At 37.8% G+C, this 18,932-nt stretch overlaps 1 protein-coding gene and 1 pseudogene across 4 annotated transcripts in view; one reads left to right on the top strand and one right to left on the bottom strand.

Annotated features, from left to right (window-relative positions):
- Positions 1 to 845: 845 nt before the first annotated feature.
- Positions 846 to 7,573, top strand: LOC122109940 (annotated as a pseudogene).
- The window catches only part of Thoc2 (THO complex 2), a 120,905-nt gene continuing 107,985 nt past the window's right edge, over positions 6,013 to 18,932 (bottom strand). For 2 of the 4 annotated variants that reach the window (XM_042682466.1, XM_042682467.1), the window contains exons 38-40: positions 15,622 to 15,698; positions 14,850 to 14,895; positions 6,013 to 7,654 (exon numbers count right to left, since the gene is read on the bottom strand). In XM_042682466.1, the coding sequence (XP_042538400.1) occupies positions 14,868 to 14,895; positions 15,622 to 15,698 (105 nt within the window). In that variant the 3' untranslated portion in view covers positions 6,013 to 7,654; positions 14,850 to 14,867. The remainder of the gene's footprint in view (positions 7,655 to 14,849; positions 14,896 to 15,621; positions 15,699 to 18,932) is intronic. The other 2 variants (XM_042682469.1, XM_042682468.1) reach the window with 1 other exon arrangement.

The raw sequence follows: 18,932 nt of genomic DNA on the forward strand, positions 1-18,932 counted from the left end.
TAAATGATAAGAGCACTGGCCTAGCAAGCACGCTGAGAAAATTGTGCCAATTAGCATAGTAGTATTTGTGCCAATTTCTGGTTGGAATGGTGATAGTACACTGGTGTTAATGTACCTTATTCAAGGGATGCAAAGTCATCTGTAAAAATAGGCAGTGCCAGCAAAGCACACTGCTTGAAGTATTGGATTGTATCCTACCATGAAACCATCAAATTGACAAGACATTGTGTCTGACCTTCCAGGATGTCCACAAAATTGGTGGTATCTACTGTCCCCATGGACCAAGTGGAAAATGCTGTTCTCCAACTTGGAGGCTTGAGAACAGAAATGTGTCATGAAGCTTGGAGGGAACACCTTCATGGTGACAGTATAAACTTCAACATCAAGTATGTGCCAAGGACATTTGTCATGACAACATTACTAGTGAAAGTCAGAATGGTCCTCTGAGGGAAGTAGCGGGCTTCACTGCTCAGATGGCTATTCTGAACCACCCAGGCCAAATCAGTGCTGGAGAGGCCTCTTTTACAAATAGCTCACATTTGCTTGCAAGAACACTGAGCTGACAGGATTGTCATTCTGCTCAGAAGCTGAAAGATGAGCCCAAATTCCTGAAATCTAGTGATGGTGTTATTGTTGACATAGTTCTAGGCAAGCCCATCTGTATTAAGAGCCTCTCTAACCATCCTTCTTGGGGTCATTTTGCTGTTCTTTATAGACAAAGCAGTGGACAAGAAGGTTGCTGGACCTTGGCATGATCCAGTCCTGCACTTGTTCTCAGCCACAGAGCTGAATTTCTCTAGCCGCCACCTCACACCTGAGCATGTGCCACTGCCCAGTGGAAGACTATGGACATGAGCACCCTGAGGCCCCATAACTCCATTTTCATTGGGATCTAAAGGCTGACAAAGATCACTTTAAGGTGCGTAATGATGAAAACGGGTACCAGTTATCACTAAGAATAGTTTAGGGGCTGGTGTAAAGGATTAATTCAAAGCAGAGGCAATGAAAATTGAGGAACATCCAACTGAAGTTACACTGGCAACTTTGAAAACATCTGTACAGCCAACAGTTTCCATTTGGGGCTTTGAAATTACACCATCTGTGGTCATAAGGCTGCAGTGTGGTTGAGGACCTGTGCACATTTAATGAACAGCACTTAGGAACTGCAGAAGATGCAGATTCAGAAGATGAAGAGGGAGATGTAAAAGTCTTAAGTGTGTTTGGAAGGCAATCTGTCCCTGGGAGTGGTAGCAAGGTTCCACAGAAAAAGTAAAACCTGCTGCTGCTGCTGCTGATGATGATGATGATTTTTGCTGACAAAGGGAAGAAACAGTTTCAGTGAAGAAATCTATATGAGATACTCTAGCCAAAAATGTATAAAAATTAAAACAGAATGGAAAGGACTGGAAACCAGCAAAACCAAAATCAAAAGGTCAAGAATCCTTCAAAAACCAGGGGAAAAAATTCCTAAAATACCAAAAGGACCTACTTTAGTGAGTTTATATCTGGCTGTCCTTTTAAAATGCAAAATGAGAACTTTCCCTACTGTGTTTGATAAATTTTGTCCAGGCTCCTCTGCCAAGAATGTATTGTCCAAAATGCCTATCTTGTTGTTATCTTGGGTTTTTTTTTTTTTAACCAGTCCTGGAGCTTGAACTCAGGGCCTGGGCACTGTCTGAGTCTCTTTGTGATCTGAAGAAAAGGAAACATTTAAGGGGCCCGTGTGTGTGTGTGTGTGTGTGTGTGTGTGTGTGTGTGTGTGTGTGTGTGTGTGTGTGTGTGTGTGTGTGTGTGTGTGTGTGTGTGTGTGTGTGTGTGGTGTTGTTTTGCTTTGCAGTCAGTGGTAGAGCTTGAACTCAAGGACTGTGTGTGTGTGTGTGTGGTGTTGTTTTGCTTTTGCGGTCAGTGGTAGAGCTTGAACTCAAGGACTGTGTGTGTGTGTGTGTGTGTGTGGTGTTGTTTTGCTTTGCGGTCAGTGGTAGAGCTTGAACTCAAGGACTGTGTGTGTGTGTGTGTGTGTGTGTGTGTGTGTGTGTGTGGTGTTGTCTCGCTTTGCTTTGTGTTGGTCAGTGGTAGAGCTTGAACTCAAGGACTGGGGCACTGTCCCTGAGCTTTTTTGCTCAAGGCTAGCACCCTACCACCAATCCACTTCCAGTTTTCTGGTGGTTAATTGGAGGTAAGAGTCTCACCACGTTAGCTTTGAACATCTCAATATCCTAAGAATCTAGAGTTACAGGCAGAGCCACTAACTCCCAGCTGTTTGAAAGTTTTAAGGTTGTATGTCAGTCATGGAGCTTAAACTCGGCCTGGGTGCTGTCCCTCAGCTCTTCAGCTCAAGGTGAACACTCTACCACTTGACCCAGTGTCACTTCTTGCTTTTTGGTCGTTTATTGGAGATGAGAGTTTCATGGACTACTTTCATGCCAGGGCTGGTTTTGAACCGCAATCCTCAGATCTTAACCTCGTGAGTAGCGAGGATTACAGGTGTGAGCCACCAGCACCCAGCTAAGTTACTATTTTTAAAAAATCAGTACCTTCTAAAGGAAAAAAGCAAAAAATCTGTCACAGAATTTTGAGACCCGTTAAAAGTCCATTGAGAAAAATATAGGATCATTTTAAGTACCAGTTTATATACTTTGTTCCAAATTCTCAAAAAAAATTTTATTCAACCTAATCAAATCATCAAAAATCTGTGCCTACATCACATTTTACATGGACAATCCTTCAGTAGCATGAACTGAGGTATCAGCCATCAGCTAATACTCATGGCTATGGTAAGATAGTTATTATCATTAAACCAAAATTAGAACATCAGCTGTCTTCCAAATCTTCACAAGCCCCAGACAGATTTAAGGTTATAAAGATAACAAATTCTTTGAGACAAGACCCAGGAAGCTGGGAATGTGGCTTAGTGGTAGAGTGCTTGCCTAGCATGCATGAAGCCCTGGGTTCCATTCCACATAAACAGAAAAAGGCAGAAGTAGTGCTGTGGTTCAAGTGATAGACTGCTAGACTTGAGCAAAAGAAGCTCGGGGACACTGCCCAAGCTCTGAATTTAAGTCCAAGCACTGGCAAAAAAAAAAAAAAAAAAAGACCCAGGGGACAAAGGAAAAATACTTACATCTTTATCTTTAGAGTTAGATGAAAACCACTGTTAGACTGAAAAACACTGTTAGACACACACTATCACAAACTTGCAAACAAGTCAAGAGGACATGAATATCCCTCGAGGCCATTAATGAGTCTAAGGTCAAAATTTCCTTTTTAGAAAATAGCAAGCCTAAATGCCACACTCTAGGACTGATTCTGCATATTACATGATTTCCATGTAAAGCTTTCAAAGATGGGTTGAATGACAGAGATCTCTCATGCTTATATTATTGGGAATGTCCACCTTGTGCTGGCCACCACAAATGTCCTGATTTGTTCATCTTCTCTGTAACTACTCTGTATATAATGTATTAAGTCTTGCCTTCCCCACCATTCATTTTTCCTCATTATAGTTCCTTCTACCTAACACTATACATTCATTATTTTTATTAATGGGAATGAACAGCCCCTGAGGGACGGGGCATGTTTTGCTCCTGGTTCTATCTCTAGTACCTAAGAGGCACATGCAATTTTTAAAAAAATCATGAAGGAGACTTTACTTTCTATAGAAAGAAGAGGTTATTAGGAAAAATTTCAGAATTCTACATTTTGGCAAATAAAATTTTCCTGAATTGAGCCATGGTCATTTTTTATCATTTAAATTGGCTTCCATGATACAATGGCAGAGTTGAGAAGTTCCAAGAGGAGCACACAAGCTACAAAGCCTCAAATAGTTACTAACTGGTGTTTTACCTTAAATGTGTGATAGTATTCATTAGATCCATAATTTCCAAATTAGAGTGGAGCCTCATGGGAACAGTATCTGGTTCTTATACCTTTTGCACTTAGACCAGAGTACACTTTATCACAATGCAAAAGCATGTATTACACACTACCAACATTATTTATGCATAATTACAAAATGAAACCATTTATAGCAAAGCCACAATCAAAGATTATCTCTATTCAGTAAATGGGAAACAGGTAGAGATAGCTATGTGTAGTGATGCACACCTGTTATCTCAGCATTTAGGAGACTGAAACGACCTTGTCTCACCAATGACAAGAGGTATTGATGCTTACTACCACCAGCTTTCAAATGTGAATGCAACATCACTGGAAAACTCTTACCATAATGTTTTAAACATATGATAGCAATGTGAATCAGTTATTTTCCCAAATGCAAAAATCACTTTCAATTTTTGTCTTAGGCTAGCCACATAACAAGTGCTTAACAGTCATCATTTTCTGTGATTACAATTACTTGAATGTGACAAGATTTATACCCATTTGTCATTCCAGATAGGCTCAGCACTTCTTACTCCTTGAAATATATTTGAAATTTATCTTGTATAGGTATCATGAGGTTTACAAGAAACTGAACATTAAATAGCTGTTTGTAGGCATGCTTTTAAAGCTGACTACATAAACAAAGATGTTTATCACATTATTAGATGATAGGATATTTTGACAATTGTGTAGCCCATAGAGAAGGGCTACAAAGTTTATTGAATTATCTTTGCCAAGTTATTCTAAATAAGCAAAAGTATACACAATAATATACAATCATTTGAGAAAACTATTGTTTATTTAGAAAAATGTTACATGGGTAGAATTCAGTAGCTTAAAAAATTATCCCTTAAAAATTTATTTTGAGACTTTTCCAGACTAAAGCAGTACAAAGCTTCTACAGCTGTAGATTAAAGCACAAGAAAATTTTCACTTCCCACCCCCCTAAATTTGTCTCTAATTACAACAAAAAAATGTCAAGGGACAAGTGAGCGCTGGTATCATTTTGTTTAAAAGGTTTTAATGTATGTGTACCATACAGAATAATTCTTAGGCATTGCACAAGACAGCTCCCACTTTATTTTTAGTGACTCATATGAAAAACAGGCCAAATAAATTAAAACTTCAGTTTTAAAATGAGGTAAATTGAAAATGGTTCAATAATTGTTTATTTTCCATTTCAAACAGTAAAAAGGAAGCATTTCAGATTGGGGGTGGATGGGTAGAGACTAAAACTAGGCAATATTTAATGAAAAGTGAAATCCTGTATACATGTAACCTTATTTGCTATTTGAGAAGTTTTAGCACATTGTGCTAAAATATGGAACAATGAACACTTTCAGCCATTACTGAAAATAATCATGTAGAAACTAAGCAAGAAGTCAAAATACAGTAATGCATAACTCAACAATTGTAGGTTTTTCACATAGAGCAAGGAAGCAGATAACTGAGTAATTTTAAAAGGTACAAATGGCCCTCTTCATAATTCTTGGCAATCTACTCAGGAAATAAGTTTCTGCTCACAGCTGAGTAATTTCATTCCAATCTCACCTGAAAAAAATAAAGTGATTAAGATGACAGATTAGGAAGGACGAAGGAAGGGAGGGAGGAAAGATGGGTAGAGAGGAGGAGAAAAAAGGAAGAAAGGAGACGGTGGGCAGAAAAAGAGTAGAAACAGTAAAGTGGAAAAAAGGGGGAAAGGAAAGAGGAAGAAAAAGTTGAGAAAGGAAAGTGAATTCTATCAACAACAAAAGCTTGAATTAAGTTCTGAGAAAAAAGGAAGGAATATTGGTGTCTTTTCATTGTCCATTGTTACAAACCATGAAAAAAGACATACTATGACTTTTAAAAACAACTAAACATTTAAAATTGTATGTAAGAGAAAAGATGCAGATATAGAGAAAAAGAAAATAGTCAAGTAAAACCTTTGCAGAACAAACAATAGCTTATCAAAAATAAAAAGAACATAGAACATGTAGTAAAGGAACCTATTTTAGATGATCAACCCAAAAGAAAAAAGAAAAAAAATGACATCACATTCTTTGCAAGGACACAATTTTAATAGTGACTTATATTAAGATGCAATGTCTGCTAAATTATAAAAATTGCTTTAAAAATATATTGACTCAATTATACTCATTTCCTTTATGTATTGACATTTTTCAAATACTGCATAATGAAATAAATTCAAAACATGATTACAATATGTAGCAAATTATTCTTCTGCCTAACATTGCTCACTCAAATTTTAAACTAATGCTTAATGCATCAAATTTTATTGATGAAAATACTACATTCATATATTTCATAATATCAGAGTGAGAAGAGGCCTTAGAAAATAATCACACTTGCATGAAATGCTGACAAATAATTTACATCATTTCTACACATCATTCTGTTCACATCTTGTATAACCTTGACATTATCGATTATAATTGCAGATACACTGATGTTAAACTTACAATTTTAATACTTAAAAACTTATTGTTCCTGTCCATCAAATAATGAATAAACAAAATATGATACACATTCATTCAGTGAAATATTTAGCATTAAAAAGGAATGGAGCATTGATACATGCTATAACATGGATGAATCTTGAAAACATGATGCCAAGCAAAAGAATCTAGACACAAAAGGCCACAATATTACATGATTCCATTTATATGAAATATCCAAAATCATAGACAGAAGGTACATTAGTAGTTCCAGAGGCAGAGGAAGGGGAGTATTAAAAATGACTGCTGCTGGGTTTAAGAGGCTCATGCCAGTAATCCCAGCTACTTAGGAGGCAGAGATTGAGAGGATCGCAGTTCAAGTCCAGCCCAAGCAAAAAGTTAGCAAGACCTCATCTCAACCAATATGCCAGGCATAGTTGTACATGCCTATCTTCCCAGCTATGTGGGAGGCCATAGGTAGGAGGATCACGGTCTGAGGTTGGCCTGGAACAAAAATTCAAGAACCTACCTGTAAAGTAATTAAAGTAAAAAAATTAAATTAAAAAAGTGATTAACACATTTGAGGCTTCTTTTGAAGATGACATGCTCTGACATTACACAATGGGGTGAATGCACAACATAGGAAATATAAAGACTCCTCAATTAGGCAGTTTAAGATGGATAGTTTAGATCAATTTTTTCAATTAAAAAGCCAATGTTCTAATAAAGATCATCATGGTATCCATATGACTAAACTCAGAAGAATTAGATATGGGTTCTCAACCATGAAGATGTCATATGAAGTGAGTTACTGGGCAAGGTAAACTTTGACAAGATATTTAACGGCAAAAGCAAAGATAAAATTGCTGTTACTGTTAAAATATATAAAGATCTTTCTCAGGAACAACAGAAATTAAAAAATTTTAAAGAAGCCAAAATCCTCAAACCACATGATTACAAAGACAGCCTATCTACATCATTAAGGAACTAGTTCCAGGAGTTGATTTCCTCTCCTTTCTAAGAAGGATGAACTAAACTTCAGTGAATTTTTCAATAGATGCTGCTTCTGGATGGCGTATCTTGAGTAAAAATTGTATGCACAGGGGCCTTGCTGCAAGAAAATGCCTGGAGGTGAAAATAATGTTCTGAAAATCAGTGACTTTGGAATGTCTCATCAAGAGGATGGTGGTATATATTCTTCTTCTGACTTAAAGCAGATTCCCATTAAATGGACAGCACCAGAAGCTCTTAGTTAGGGAAGATACCGTTCTGAGTGGCGCATGGAGCTTTAGCATCCTCCTCTGGGAGACCTTCAGCTTAGGGGTCCTGTCCATACCCTGGAATGACAAATCAGCAGGTACAAGAGCAAATGGAAAGAAGATACTAAGCGTCAGTCTCTCAACAGTGTCCAGAGAGTATTACAAAATAATGCTGAAATCTTGGGATTACAACATTGGAAACCTCCCCCTGGCTGGTCCACTCAACTTCACAAAGGACTGGCTGCCATTAAAAACAAAGTCACACTGTGATGAACCAGTGCTATAATTCAGCCTTCGGGATTCTAACTTCAACCGAATAATAGTCATTCTCATTGACACTGGGTTCATACATTACCTGCAATATTTTTCTACACTGTTTTCTTTCACTTATATTAGCCACTGGAAATTTCAAGATATTTCAAGTTTCTGGCTGTAAAAGTCACAGAGATCGATTTTTTTTCTATTTAGGAATGATGCTTCCCGAAATTATCTTCTACTACCGCTCTGTTTACTCCGGTTCTCCTCTGCCGCCGCCACCACCACTACCACGCACGCACGCACGCACACATGCCAAGCACGTAAACGGATGCCATGCACGCATGAACGTACGCACGCAAAGCACGTATGCACACCTCTATACTGTGTTGATGCTATGAATTATAGTGGTAATATTTCATTCACATCATACAATCAAACAAGGCTACTGTATTTGTAAACACAATTTTATACTGATAATCATCTGGATGTGCTTAGTTTTTCATTTTGCCAGAAATAGGTCCTGCAGTCATTAGTAAACTTGTCATTTTCCTACTTTTCATCATATCTTCCTCTTTGTCACGTCATCAGAATACAATCAATACAAAATGCCCTGCATTCTAGAGGGGTATGACACCAAGAAGCAACTCTGAGTAATAAGATGGTCTGAAGGTAGTTACTGTGGTGATTAAAGCAGAGAAAAGTCAAATAACTCAGCTTTCTTATCAGAAGGATGACTTTTAAATAGCACTTTTAAATGTATTGTCAAATTCACCCCAAAAAGTCCAAATACGTTTCAGTAGTTTATAATTTCTTATAAAAGTAACTTTATCAACAAAAAATTAAGAATTATGAAATCTCGGGGCTGAGAAGGTGGCTCAGTGGTAGAGCACTTGCCTTGCATGCTCGAGGCCCTGGGTTCGATTCCTCAGCACCACATAAGAAAAAAGCTGGAAGTGGTGCTGTGGCTCAAGTGGAAGAGCGCTAGCCTTGAGCTGAAGAGCTGAGGGACAGCTCCCAGGCCCCAGGCCCAGAGTTCAGGCCCTACGACTGACCCTCCCCCCCCCAAAAAAAAAGAATTATAAAATAGAAGCCTGCCAAAATAACAGCTAACTCATGGTTAAATGGCTTCAAGGAGACATCTCAAAATTGTGCACCCTGCACTTCACTACTTTTTGAAGTTATCTGACTTCATAATCCTGGTGTTTGTTTCCTGTGCCTCTCTCACACACAGATTCACATCAAGTAGAATGATAAGTGTATGTATGGATGAAAATAACATTTAAAAAGTCAAACGAACTTGTGTAGGGAAGAAAGGAGTCATACCTTCATGTGCTCTTATACTGCAACCTAGTAATCGCCTTCATGTGCTCTTATATCACAACCTAGTAATCTCTTATACAGTTTCTGAGACACTCTACATTAGATAAAAATGTAACAATGTTCCAAATGGATAAAACGTTACAGTTAAAACTGAGACACTGTTTTGATGAATCCAAACTGTATTCAAGGATGTCTTTCAGAGTAAACAGGTGTATAGAAGAGTCATACTCAAGGGCAAATGTAGTATAGGAACTTTTCCTAACAGCTCATACCTATATTTAGATTTTAAAGAAATAAAGTAAACCAAGCACTGGTGGCTCACACCTATAATCCTAGCTACTTAGGAGGCTGAGATCTGAGGATCTCGGTTCAAAGACAGCCTGGACAAGAAAAAACGGTGAGACTTTTATCTCCAAATAACCACCAGAAAACGGAAAGCAGCACTGTGGTCCAAGTGGTACAGTGCTCGCCTTGAGATGAAGAGCTCCAGGACAGTACCCAGGCCAAGTTCAAGCCCTACGACCAACAACAACAACAACAAAAATAGTAATAAAATAAAATAAAGTAAAACTATCTAAGTAAATGTTCTGGTCTACCTTGAAGAGAAAAGTTAACAGGAAATTCCTCCTGCCCCCACAAAGGAGATGTTTATTGCTATCAGAGTATAGAATCTTTTATCCTATAATTGCAATGAGTACAAAAGATGGTAAAGACAAAAATAGTTTGTCTAAAGAAACATAGGTCCCATGGTTTCCCTTATTTGCAATAACTAGTATATGTCTAGGATAAGCAGAAAAGTTCAAAAGCTATGTACATATGACCATATAAGATGATATTAAGCAAAATGAACCCCAAGACAGGGACACAGGTGGTTTTATTTTTCTTTCCTGCTATTGTTTTTTTTTCTTGCTATTGTTTTTAACATACTTATAATGTACTGTGCGATTTTTTTGTTCCTTTTGTTTGTTCTTCCCCCATGATATAACCCGTTTTCACTGATTTGATTCCAGTGTCCTGCGTCTTATATATACACTTTTCTAATTTGGGGAGGGGAAGACAAAAAACAAAATGCTTAAATAGGGATACAGGTTGACCCATTGTAACAATGAGATGTACAAGACACTATGTTGAAAACGAACTTTACAACTGGTGGGGGGGGGGGGGGGAGGGAAGAGTTGGGGAAGTGGGGAGGGAAGGGATGGTAGAGGAAAAACAAAGGAGGGGTAACAATGCTCAATAGGAAATGTACTCATTACCTTATTCATGTAACTGTAACCCCTCTGTACACTATTTTTATGATAAAAAATCTATTAAAATAGTTTGTCTACCCTTTTAATCTCCTAACAATAGCTTCCTTGGGTGCTGGCGGCTCATGGCTGTAATCCTAGCTACTCAAGAGGCTGAGATCTGAGGATCACGATTCAATGTTAGCCCAGGCAGGAAAAGTCCCTGAAACTCATCTCCAGTTCACCAGAAAAGAAGAACTAGTGAGTGGCTCAAAGTGGTAGAGAGCTACTCTTGAACAAGAGTGTTCAGGGACAGCACCTAAGCCCTAAGGTCAGGCCCCACACCTGAACCCCCCCCCCCAAAAAAAGACTAGCTAATGAGGAATACATTCAATCAAACACTCTATCCCATCAAAAATATGTCTCAGAGTGGAAATGGTTTTGTAATACCAGGAATATGAAATGAAGGTCAATTTCTCATTATGGGCTGAAGGGAGGCAAAACAATTTTGTTTTAGAATAACAAAATCAACTGACTACAGGAACTACGAGTGTAAGAGAAACAAATGAAGTAATTAAGTAGAGACTGACAGAGGTAAATATTTTTTTGGGGGGGAGGTCCAGTCATGGGGCCTGAACTCTGGGTCTGGGCGCTGTCCCTCAGCTCTTCAGCTCAAGGCTAGCGCTCTACCTCTTGAGCCACAGCACCACTTTCGGCTTTTTTCTTTTTGCTTATATGGTGCTGAAGAATCGAACCCAGGGCCTCAGGCATGCAACGCAAGCGCTCTACCACTGAGCCACCTTCCCAGCCCCCAGAGGTAAATACTTTTGTGGGTAGGGATGGCCCTTGTTCTAGAGGAACAACACAGGCAGGTTTGACTGTTACTATACAGAAATCAAGACACTATGTTGCCAGAAGAAACCTGGATTTATCAATTCTTCTGTTAGAGGCAATCAATTTTTTTAATGAACACTTTTTATCATCCAAGAATGTACACATAATGAGTTACAGTTTTACCCAACGAATGAGAATTTACAACCTTACTTTAAAGGATAAGAGTTTGTATCTTGAGGTTAGAGATGGAAATAGAAAATAAAAATTGAGGAAGCAAAGGATGGATGGTTCTTAGATAAAAATTGGAATGAGCAGGACATTTTAAAGATTAAATAAAATAAAAGCTAAAAATGTTCAATCAGCTAATAATGTTCAAGAAAAGGAAAGATAAATTTACATAGACTCCACAGGTAACAAGATGCAGAAAATAAGCAGAAACAATGTGCAACTAAAAACAGGAGACAGAACAAGAACACAGACTTTAAAGGACTTTGATCTGAGTCATATTTATAAACAGAAGTTTTTTAATTCTAGGGTGATCTTTTTCATTATTTTGGTGCTCACTAGGGGTTGAACTCAGAGCTCTGCACTTGCCAGTTAGTCATGCCTCCAGCCCTATTGTGATCCTTTTAATGATTGTAAAATCAGGATATATGTGTCATTTGTTTATATATAGTCTCCCTAAAACCACTATTCTAAAAATCAAACATAAAATTATAAAAATTTATGATGATCCTTTTTATGTTTGTGTGCCAGTACTGGGAGGGCCTGAACTTTTATGCTCAAGGCTAGTGGCTCTTTGGTAGTTAATTGGAGCTAAGAGCCTCATGACTTTCCTGCCCAGGCTGGTTTCAAAGCATGATCCTCAGATCTCAGCCTCCTGAGTAGCTAGTATTATAGGCACGAGCCACTATTGCCCAGTTTATGACATTCTTTTAATCATGGTAAATATAACTTATGTTAGCAGTTCTCCTTTCTATAGAATAGAAAATAAGCTAAAAGGGGAAGCATGGGCAGCACATTTAGAAGCAGTCTATAGTTAGTTAATACCAATCAGAAAAAGTGAGCACTCTGAAAGAAAAGTACAAAGACAAAAACAACTCCAGAATAAATTTAAATACAAAGAGGCAGCTAGAAAATAAACAGAAGACAGCCAGGGAAAAAAGTCAACTAAAGCTTCACAAAATAATCTGCCTAAAAATATAGCACATAGTTGTCACTAACTAAGCATTAAATCAAATTAAGGTAAAAATTAAGCTAAACATATCTTAAAAAGGGCCATCTTGGAAGGAACAAGATAAGTGAATTTAAAAGTTTTACTGCAAGACCACCAGCCAAACAAACAGCTCTGGCCAGTTCTTTGATACTTGGGAAAAAAAGAGAGAGATTACTATTCAGGCTTACGGAGAGAAGCATAAATTCAAAAATGTAGCAAAATTTTCACATAAAGTTTGGCACCAGTGGCTCACACCTGTAATCCTAGCTACTCAGGAGGCTGAGATCTGAGGATGGTGGTTCAAAGCCAGACAAGGCAGGAAAGTCTGTAAGACTTTTATCTCCAATTAAACACCAGAAAAATGGAAATCGAGCTGTGGTACAAAGATAAAGTGTTAGAAAAGCTCATGGACAGCCCAGGCCCTGAGCTCAAGCCCCATAACCAACTTAAAAAAAAATGAACTGAAGTACTAAGTAAAGACAGATACATAAAAATCACAGTGAAAGAGAATATTAACTATGGTTGGCCATTCCTAATAAAAATCTGAGATTTTTTTTTGTAATAGACAATACATGGAAGTAAAATGAGGAATTTAAAAATGAATAACGAATGAGTCCACCATAGAAAACAATAGGTGGAGAACTAGAATTGAAGATTTTTTAATAATCTTCCTAACTAAAAAAAAAAAGGTTATATTCTAAATGGTTTTTCATAATTGTTGTTAATCCCACTCTACAACTTAGATAAGTCCAGAACAACAAAGCAGAAAAGTTATACCTCACCTAACTGGCAACCTCAACATTCTGTCATGTTTATTTTGCTCCTTAGAATCCCCTTACAAACTTCTCTTGCTTTCAGGAATTTCTTTTACTTTAAAAAATTATTAATAGTAGGGGCTGGGAAGTTGGCTCAGTGGTAGAGCACTTGCCTTGCATGCCTGAGGCCCTGGGTTCGATTCCTCAGCACCACATAAGCAAAAAGAAAAAAGCCAGAAGTGGCGCTGTGGCTTAAGTGGTAGAGTGCTAGCCTTGAGCTGAAGAGCTAAGGGACAGCGCTCAGGCCCAGAGTTCAGGCCCCATGACCGGACCCCAAAAAAAATTTTTAAAAATTATTAATACCCTTAAGTATATAGTTTCTTAAAAGATTAGGAGCAGCTAATAATATTAAGTGCACACTTAATATCATTAAGAAGTGACAATAAAAACACAAGAAAATGAGCTATAAAAAGCAGAGTCACACACAAAAAGGCACAGTCACAGAAGTGGCATCGTGGATCAAGTGGTAGAGCACTAATCTTGAACACAAAGAAGCTCAGAGACAGCACACAGACCCTGAGTTCTAGCCCTAGCACCGGCCAAAAAAATCAGAATCAAGGGATTGGAGGTTTGGCTCAGGTGGCAGAGTGTAAGCCAATGAGCTAAAGCGTCAGATATTGAGTTGGAGTCCAGGTCTCAGACAAAAAAAAAAAAAAAAAGCAGAATCAAAAACTTCAAATAGAACCAATAACATACAGAGCAAATCATCCCAACTTTCTTAAAGCAACTTAAAGCATCACCAACAGAAACTATTCAAATATAACATTCTCATTTATTGATTATACCTCAATAAAACTCTGGAGAAAAAAAAATCCAAAATCACAAAACAAACAAGACTATTCAGTCATTGACCTTAAGTGTTCAAAAGCTATCTTTGGATCTAAATACCCTTTCCACTAAAATGCACATGGGAATTATTTAAGATAGCTATAACACATATGTCATGAGCCAGGACTATACTATCTTGAAAACTAAGTTGCATATTTAAATTCTAGTACTAAAAGCATAGCCTTTCTTTCTGGCTTTGCAAAACAGAGGCAATAGCAAAAGGGAAAAAAAAGTCCAGAAACATACACAAAAGTACTTAGATAACATACCTGCATGGAAAGGCAAAAAGAACAGAGAACGCTAAAGGCTAAATTGGTTGTCTACAACCTCTTGTAAGCTTCTTCAACTTAACCTCTCAGATTTAGTTTGTGATTGCAGACATCACCAAAACTTACAGAACTACAGGTACTTTTAAGCTGTAATTAATTATTCAGAAAAGGTGGAGATGAATAGTGAAGTGAAAGCCAGATGTTCTTATTTCAGTCAATATCCTTAAAGTGAAACAGCTTAAATATACATTTTATACAAACATAGTAAAAAATTCAAGTAGCTGAAACTTGGAAATTTTTTTCAACATTAACAGATTGAATTTTATGTTTCATCATTATCAGACCTCATTTTGTATTTTTTTTTTTTTTTGTCGGTCGTGGGGCTTGAACTCTGGGCCTGGGTGCTGTCCCTCAGCTCTTCAGCTCAAGGCGAGCGCTCTACCACTTGAGCTACAACGCCACTTCCTCATTTTGTATTTTTTAATGAAAAGGTGAGAGAAGACTCACCTTGATTGAAAGTCTTCATTATCTGTGCTTGTCCGAGGACTTATGAGTAGATGACAAATTAAGGGAAAACAACTTTAGGACAGGAGAGAATACTGTCCTGCTTTTAGTATAGTCTTCTGTTTTGCAGTCCTAATTGGCCCTGACTTGCCTGAGAGCCGCAAATTCCATCAGTCTTTGCTGGTCTGTCAAATCATTTTTTACCCTTTTACTTACCTTATCACAGCCCAAGAGACTCAATGTTCCTTTTCTTCCTCTTGTAGACAATACAGGCTTGGGAACTATAAATTCTTTTGTGGCATAAGATATCTCAGTCACTATGTAAGTTAAAAAGAAAATAATGCCATGTACTGGTAGCTGGTAGCTACTCCAGAGACTGAGAACTGAGGATCATGGTTCAAAGCCAGTCTGGCCAGGCAAGTCCATGAGATGCTTAGCTCCAATTAAACACCAAAAGTAGGAAGTAGAGCTTAGCCTCAAGTGGTAGAATACCAGCCTTGTGCAAAAAAAGCTCAGGGACAATGCTCAGGCCCCTGAGTTCAAGCCCCAGGAGTGGCACAAAAATAAATTAAATATATAAGCACATATATAAATACATAACTAGAAAGCAAGTTTCTCATTTTTTAGATTTCATATACTTGAAAGAATGATCCGGAAACACAATTTTAAAGCTAATAAGCTCCTAAGTATTTTATATCACATATTATAAAGGTTCCTTCATATTGCAAACATTCCTTCAGACTGATTGAAATTAATATTAAGATGAAAAGGATATTGTTTCTTCTCTTCCTTTCCTCCTGAACTGTCCCGTTTTTCTTTCTTTTCTATCTTTTCTTTATCATGCCTGGACTCCTATAAGGAATGGTGGATTAGTTGGGACACTGAACACCAAATATTAAAAAAAAATTATCAGCTCAACATTCCACCACCCACCAGCCATAGCTTTTTTCAAAAAAAAACTTAATGTGACACCAAAAGTACATACAAAAAAAAAAAAAAAAGATTCAGTGGACTCTGTCAAAAGGAAAATGTCCCTGTGTTAAAAGTCGCTATCAAGAAAGTGAAAAGGCAGCCTATGGAATGGGAGAAAATATTTGAAAATTATAGCTGGATACCATTGTCTCGTGCCAAACTCAGATTTGAAGATCACAGTTCACAGACAGCCCCAGACAGAAAAGTCTGATGGACTGACTCTTATCTCCAATAAAACAGCAAGAAAGCTGAACTGGAGGCATCACTTACGTGGCAAAGTTCCAGCTGTAAGGGAAAAATTCTGTGCAAGAAAAGAGTTCCTGAATCCCAGCCCCAGAAATGACACAAGACAAATAAATATATATCATATGTGAGTCTAGTATTCAGATATAGCTAGATACTATTTATATATCTTAACAAAGACACAAATTTTACACCTTCATAAACTGTTGATAGAAATATAAATTATAGCCAGGTGCTGGTGGCTCATGCCTGTAATGCTAGCTACTCAGGAGGCTGAGATCTGAGGATCAAGGTGCAAAGCCAGCCAAGGCAGAAAAGTCCATGAGACTCTTATCTCCAATTAACCACCAGAACTGTGAGCACTGTGGCTCAAGCTGAAGAGCTCAAGGGCAGCGCCCAGGCCCAGAGTACAAACCCCATGACCAACCAGAAAAGAAAAGAAGAGAGGAGAGAAGACGGGAGAGGGGAGAGGGGAGAGGGGAGAGGGGAGAAGGGAAGGGGAAGGGAAAGGGAAAGGGAAAGGGAAGGAAAAATTATGAGCCAGGCATCAGTGAATCACACTTGTAATTCTAGTTACTCAGATGGCTGAGGTCTAAGGATGGCATTTTGAAGCCAGCAGGGCAGGAACATCCATTAGACTCTTAGGCTTAATTAACTACCAGAAATAAACCAGAAGTGGCACTGTGGTAGAGCACCAGCCTTGAACAAAAGAGCTGTGTGACAGCACCCAGCCCATGACTTTAAGCCCAAGGAACACGAGAGAGAGAGACAGACAGAGAGACAGAGAAAAGAAAAAAGAAAGAAAGAAAGAAAGAGAGAAAGAGAGAAAGAGAGAAAGAAAGAGAGAAAGAGAGAGAGAAAGAGAGAGAGAATGGGAGAGAGAAAGGGAGAGAGAAAGGGAGAGAGAAAGGGAGAGAGGTAGAGAAGGAAGGAGAGAGAAAGGAAGAGAGGAAGAGAAGGAAGGGAAGGAAGGAAGGAAGGAAGGAAGGAAGGAAGGAAGGAAGGAAGGAAGGAAGGGAGGGAGGGAGGGAGGGAGGGAGAGAGGGAGGGAGGGAGGGAGGGAGGGAGGAAGGAAGGAAGGAAAGAAGGGAGGAAGGAAAGAAGGGAGGGAGGGAGGGAGGGATATAAATTGTACAGCTCAGCCTCCATGGAAAAATAGTTTGGCAATTCCTCAAGAAGCTAAACATAAAATTATATAACCCAGAAGTTCCTTTCTTGGGTGGAATTAACAAAGATATTCAAATATTTCATAGCAGCACTATTCACAATAGCCAAAAGGGTGGAAACAACCTAAAAATTTAGCACCTGATACATGGTCAAAGTGTTACATTCACGTAATAGAATAATAAAAATAGTGTAGTAATAAGATATTACAACATAAAAGAACCTCGAAAACATTCTTCTAAGTGAAAAACAACAAATGCAAAAGGCACTATTATTGTAAAATTACATTTATATGAAATTATTTTTTAAAAAATAAGTAAATCCACAGAGACAAAAAGCAGATCAGCAGTTGTCCACGGCTGGTGGAAAGAGATGTGTGGATTGACAGTTGTCATAAGTATAGGCTTTTCCTTTGGGACAACTAAAATGTTTTGGACATATAAAACTGCACACAATGTTATAAATATATTAAATACTGCTAAGTTGTATAATTTCCCTGAGCTACTTTGCTAGCACTCTACCACTTGAGCCATAGCTTCACTTCCAGCTTTTTGGTGGCTAATTGGAGATAAGGGTCCTGCCCAAGCTGGCTCAGAATCTCCATCCTCAGATCTCAGCTTCCTAAGTAGCTAGGATTACAAGTGTGAGGCACTGGTGCCCAGCTAAATTGTATGTTAAGCAGTTAATTTAATATACGAATTTTGCTCTAATTAGAAATAAGGGCCAAGCACCAATAGCTCATGCCTATAATCCTAGCTACTCAGGAGGCTGAGATCTGAGGATATCCAAGCCAGCTCTAGCAGGAAAATCCATGAGTGCCTTTATCTCCAATAAACTCTATCAAAAAGCTGGAAGTGGAGCTGTGGATCAAGCGTTGTTGCACTAGTCTTGAGCAAAAGAAGCTCAAAGACAGTGCCCAGGTCCTGAGTTCAAGCAGTAGGACTGGCACACACATTTACCAAAAAGCAAAAACAACAACAAAAACACTGAGAAGCAGCAGCCTATCTTTAATTCTCATATAGAATTAAATCACGCATCTTTAAATTTTCTAAAACTGCTTTTATGAACTACATATATGCTACATATCTTTTGAATTCATAAAATACTGCTTTGTAAACATTTTATACTTTAGCAGTAGCTTATTACTTTATGGAACATAGATTTAATTTGTATGTCATTCATTAATATATAAAAAATGTATCTTACACTTCGTTTTAAAAGCAGATGTCAAGTTTCCAACAAATGAGCTTATTCAGATAAAATATTTCATATCATATTTAATGAAGACTTTTGACACTGATAGAGAAAATATATTTCAATATTTTATTGCCTAATCTCATTTTAACTTCAAAAATAAAGAAACTAAATGCAAATAATTTTAAATGGACAAAAAAGCAAAATACAAAGAAAGGTTAAATCACAAAGAACTAAAGTGGATAGGAATGAAATATAGAGGAAAAAGAAACTTAGAGGTATAGTAACTCTAGCTTCTTAATAATTTAGAATTGATCTGGTTCAAATTCCCCAAACAACTTGCCCTCCCCCAGTATATCCTCTTCCTATGTCCTAATAATTTTTTTAAAAAGGCTACTTGACTAGGACAAAAAATATGTACGAAGTTTTTAAAGAGTTGTCTTTTTTTAATATCGTTTTATTGTTACTGTTGTGTCATACAGAGGGGTTACAATTCTGTAAGTCAGGTAATAG

This window comes from Dipodomys spectabilis, unplaced genomic scaffold (assembly GCF_019054845.1).
Source record: "Dipodomys spectabilis isolate Male_0828 unplaced genomic scaffold, ASM1905484v1 ptg000071l, whole genome shotgun sequence".
NCBI lineage: Eukaryota > Metazoa > Chordata > Mammalia > Rodentia > Heteromyidae > Dipodomys > Dipodomys spectabilis.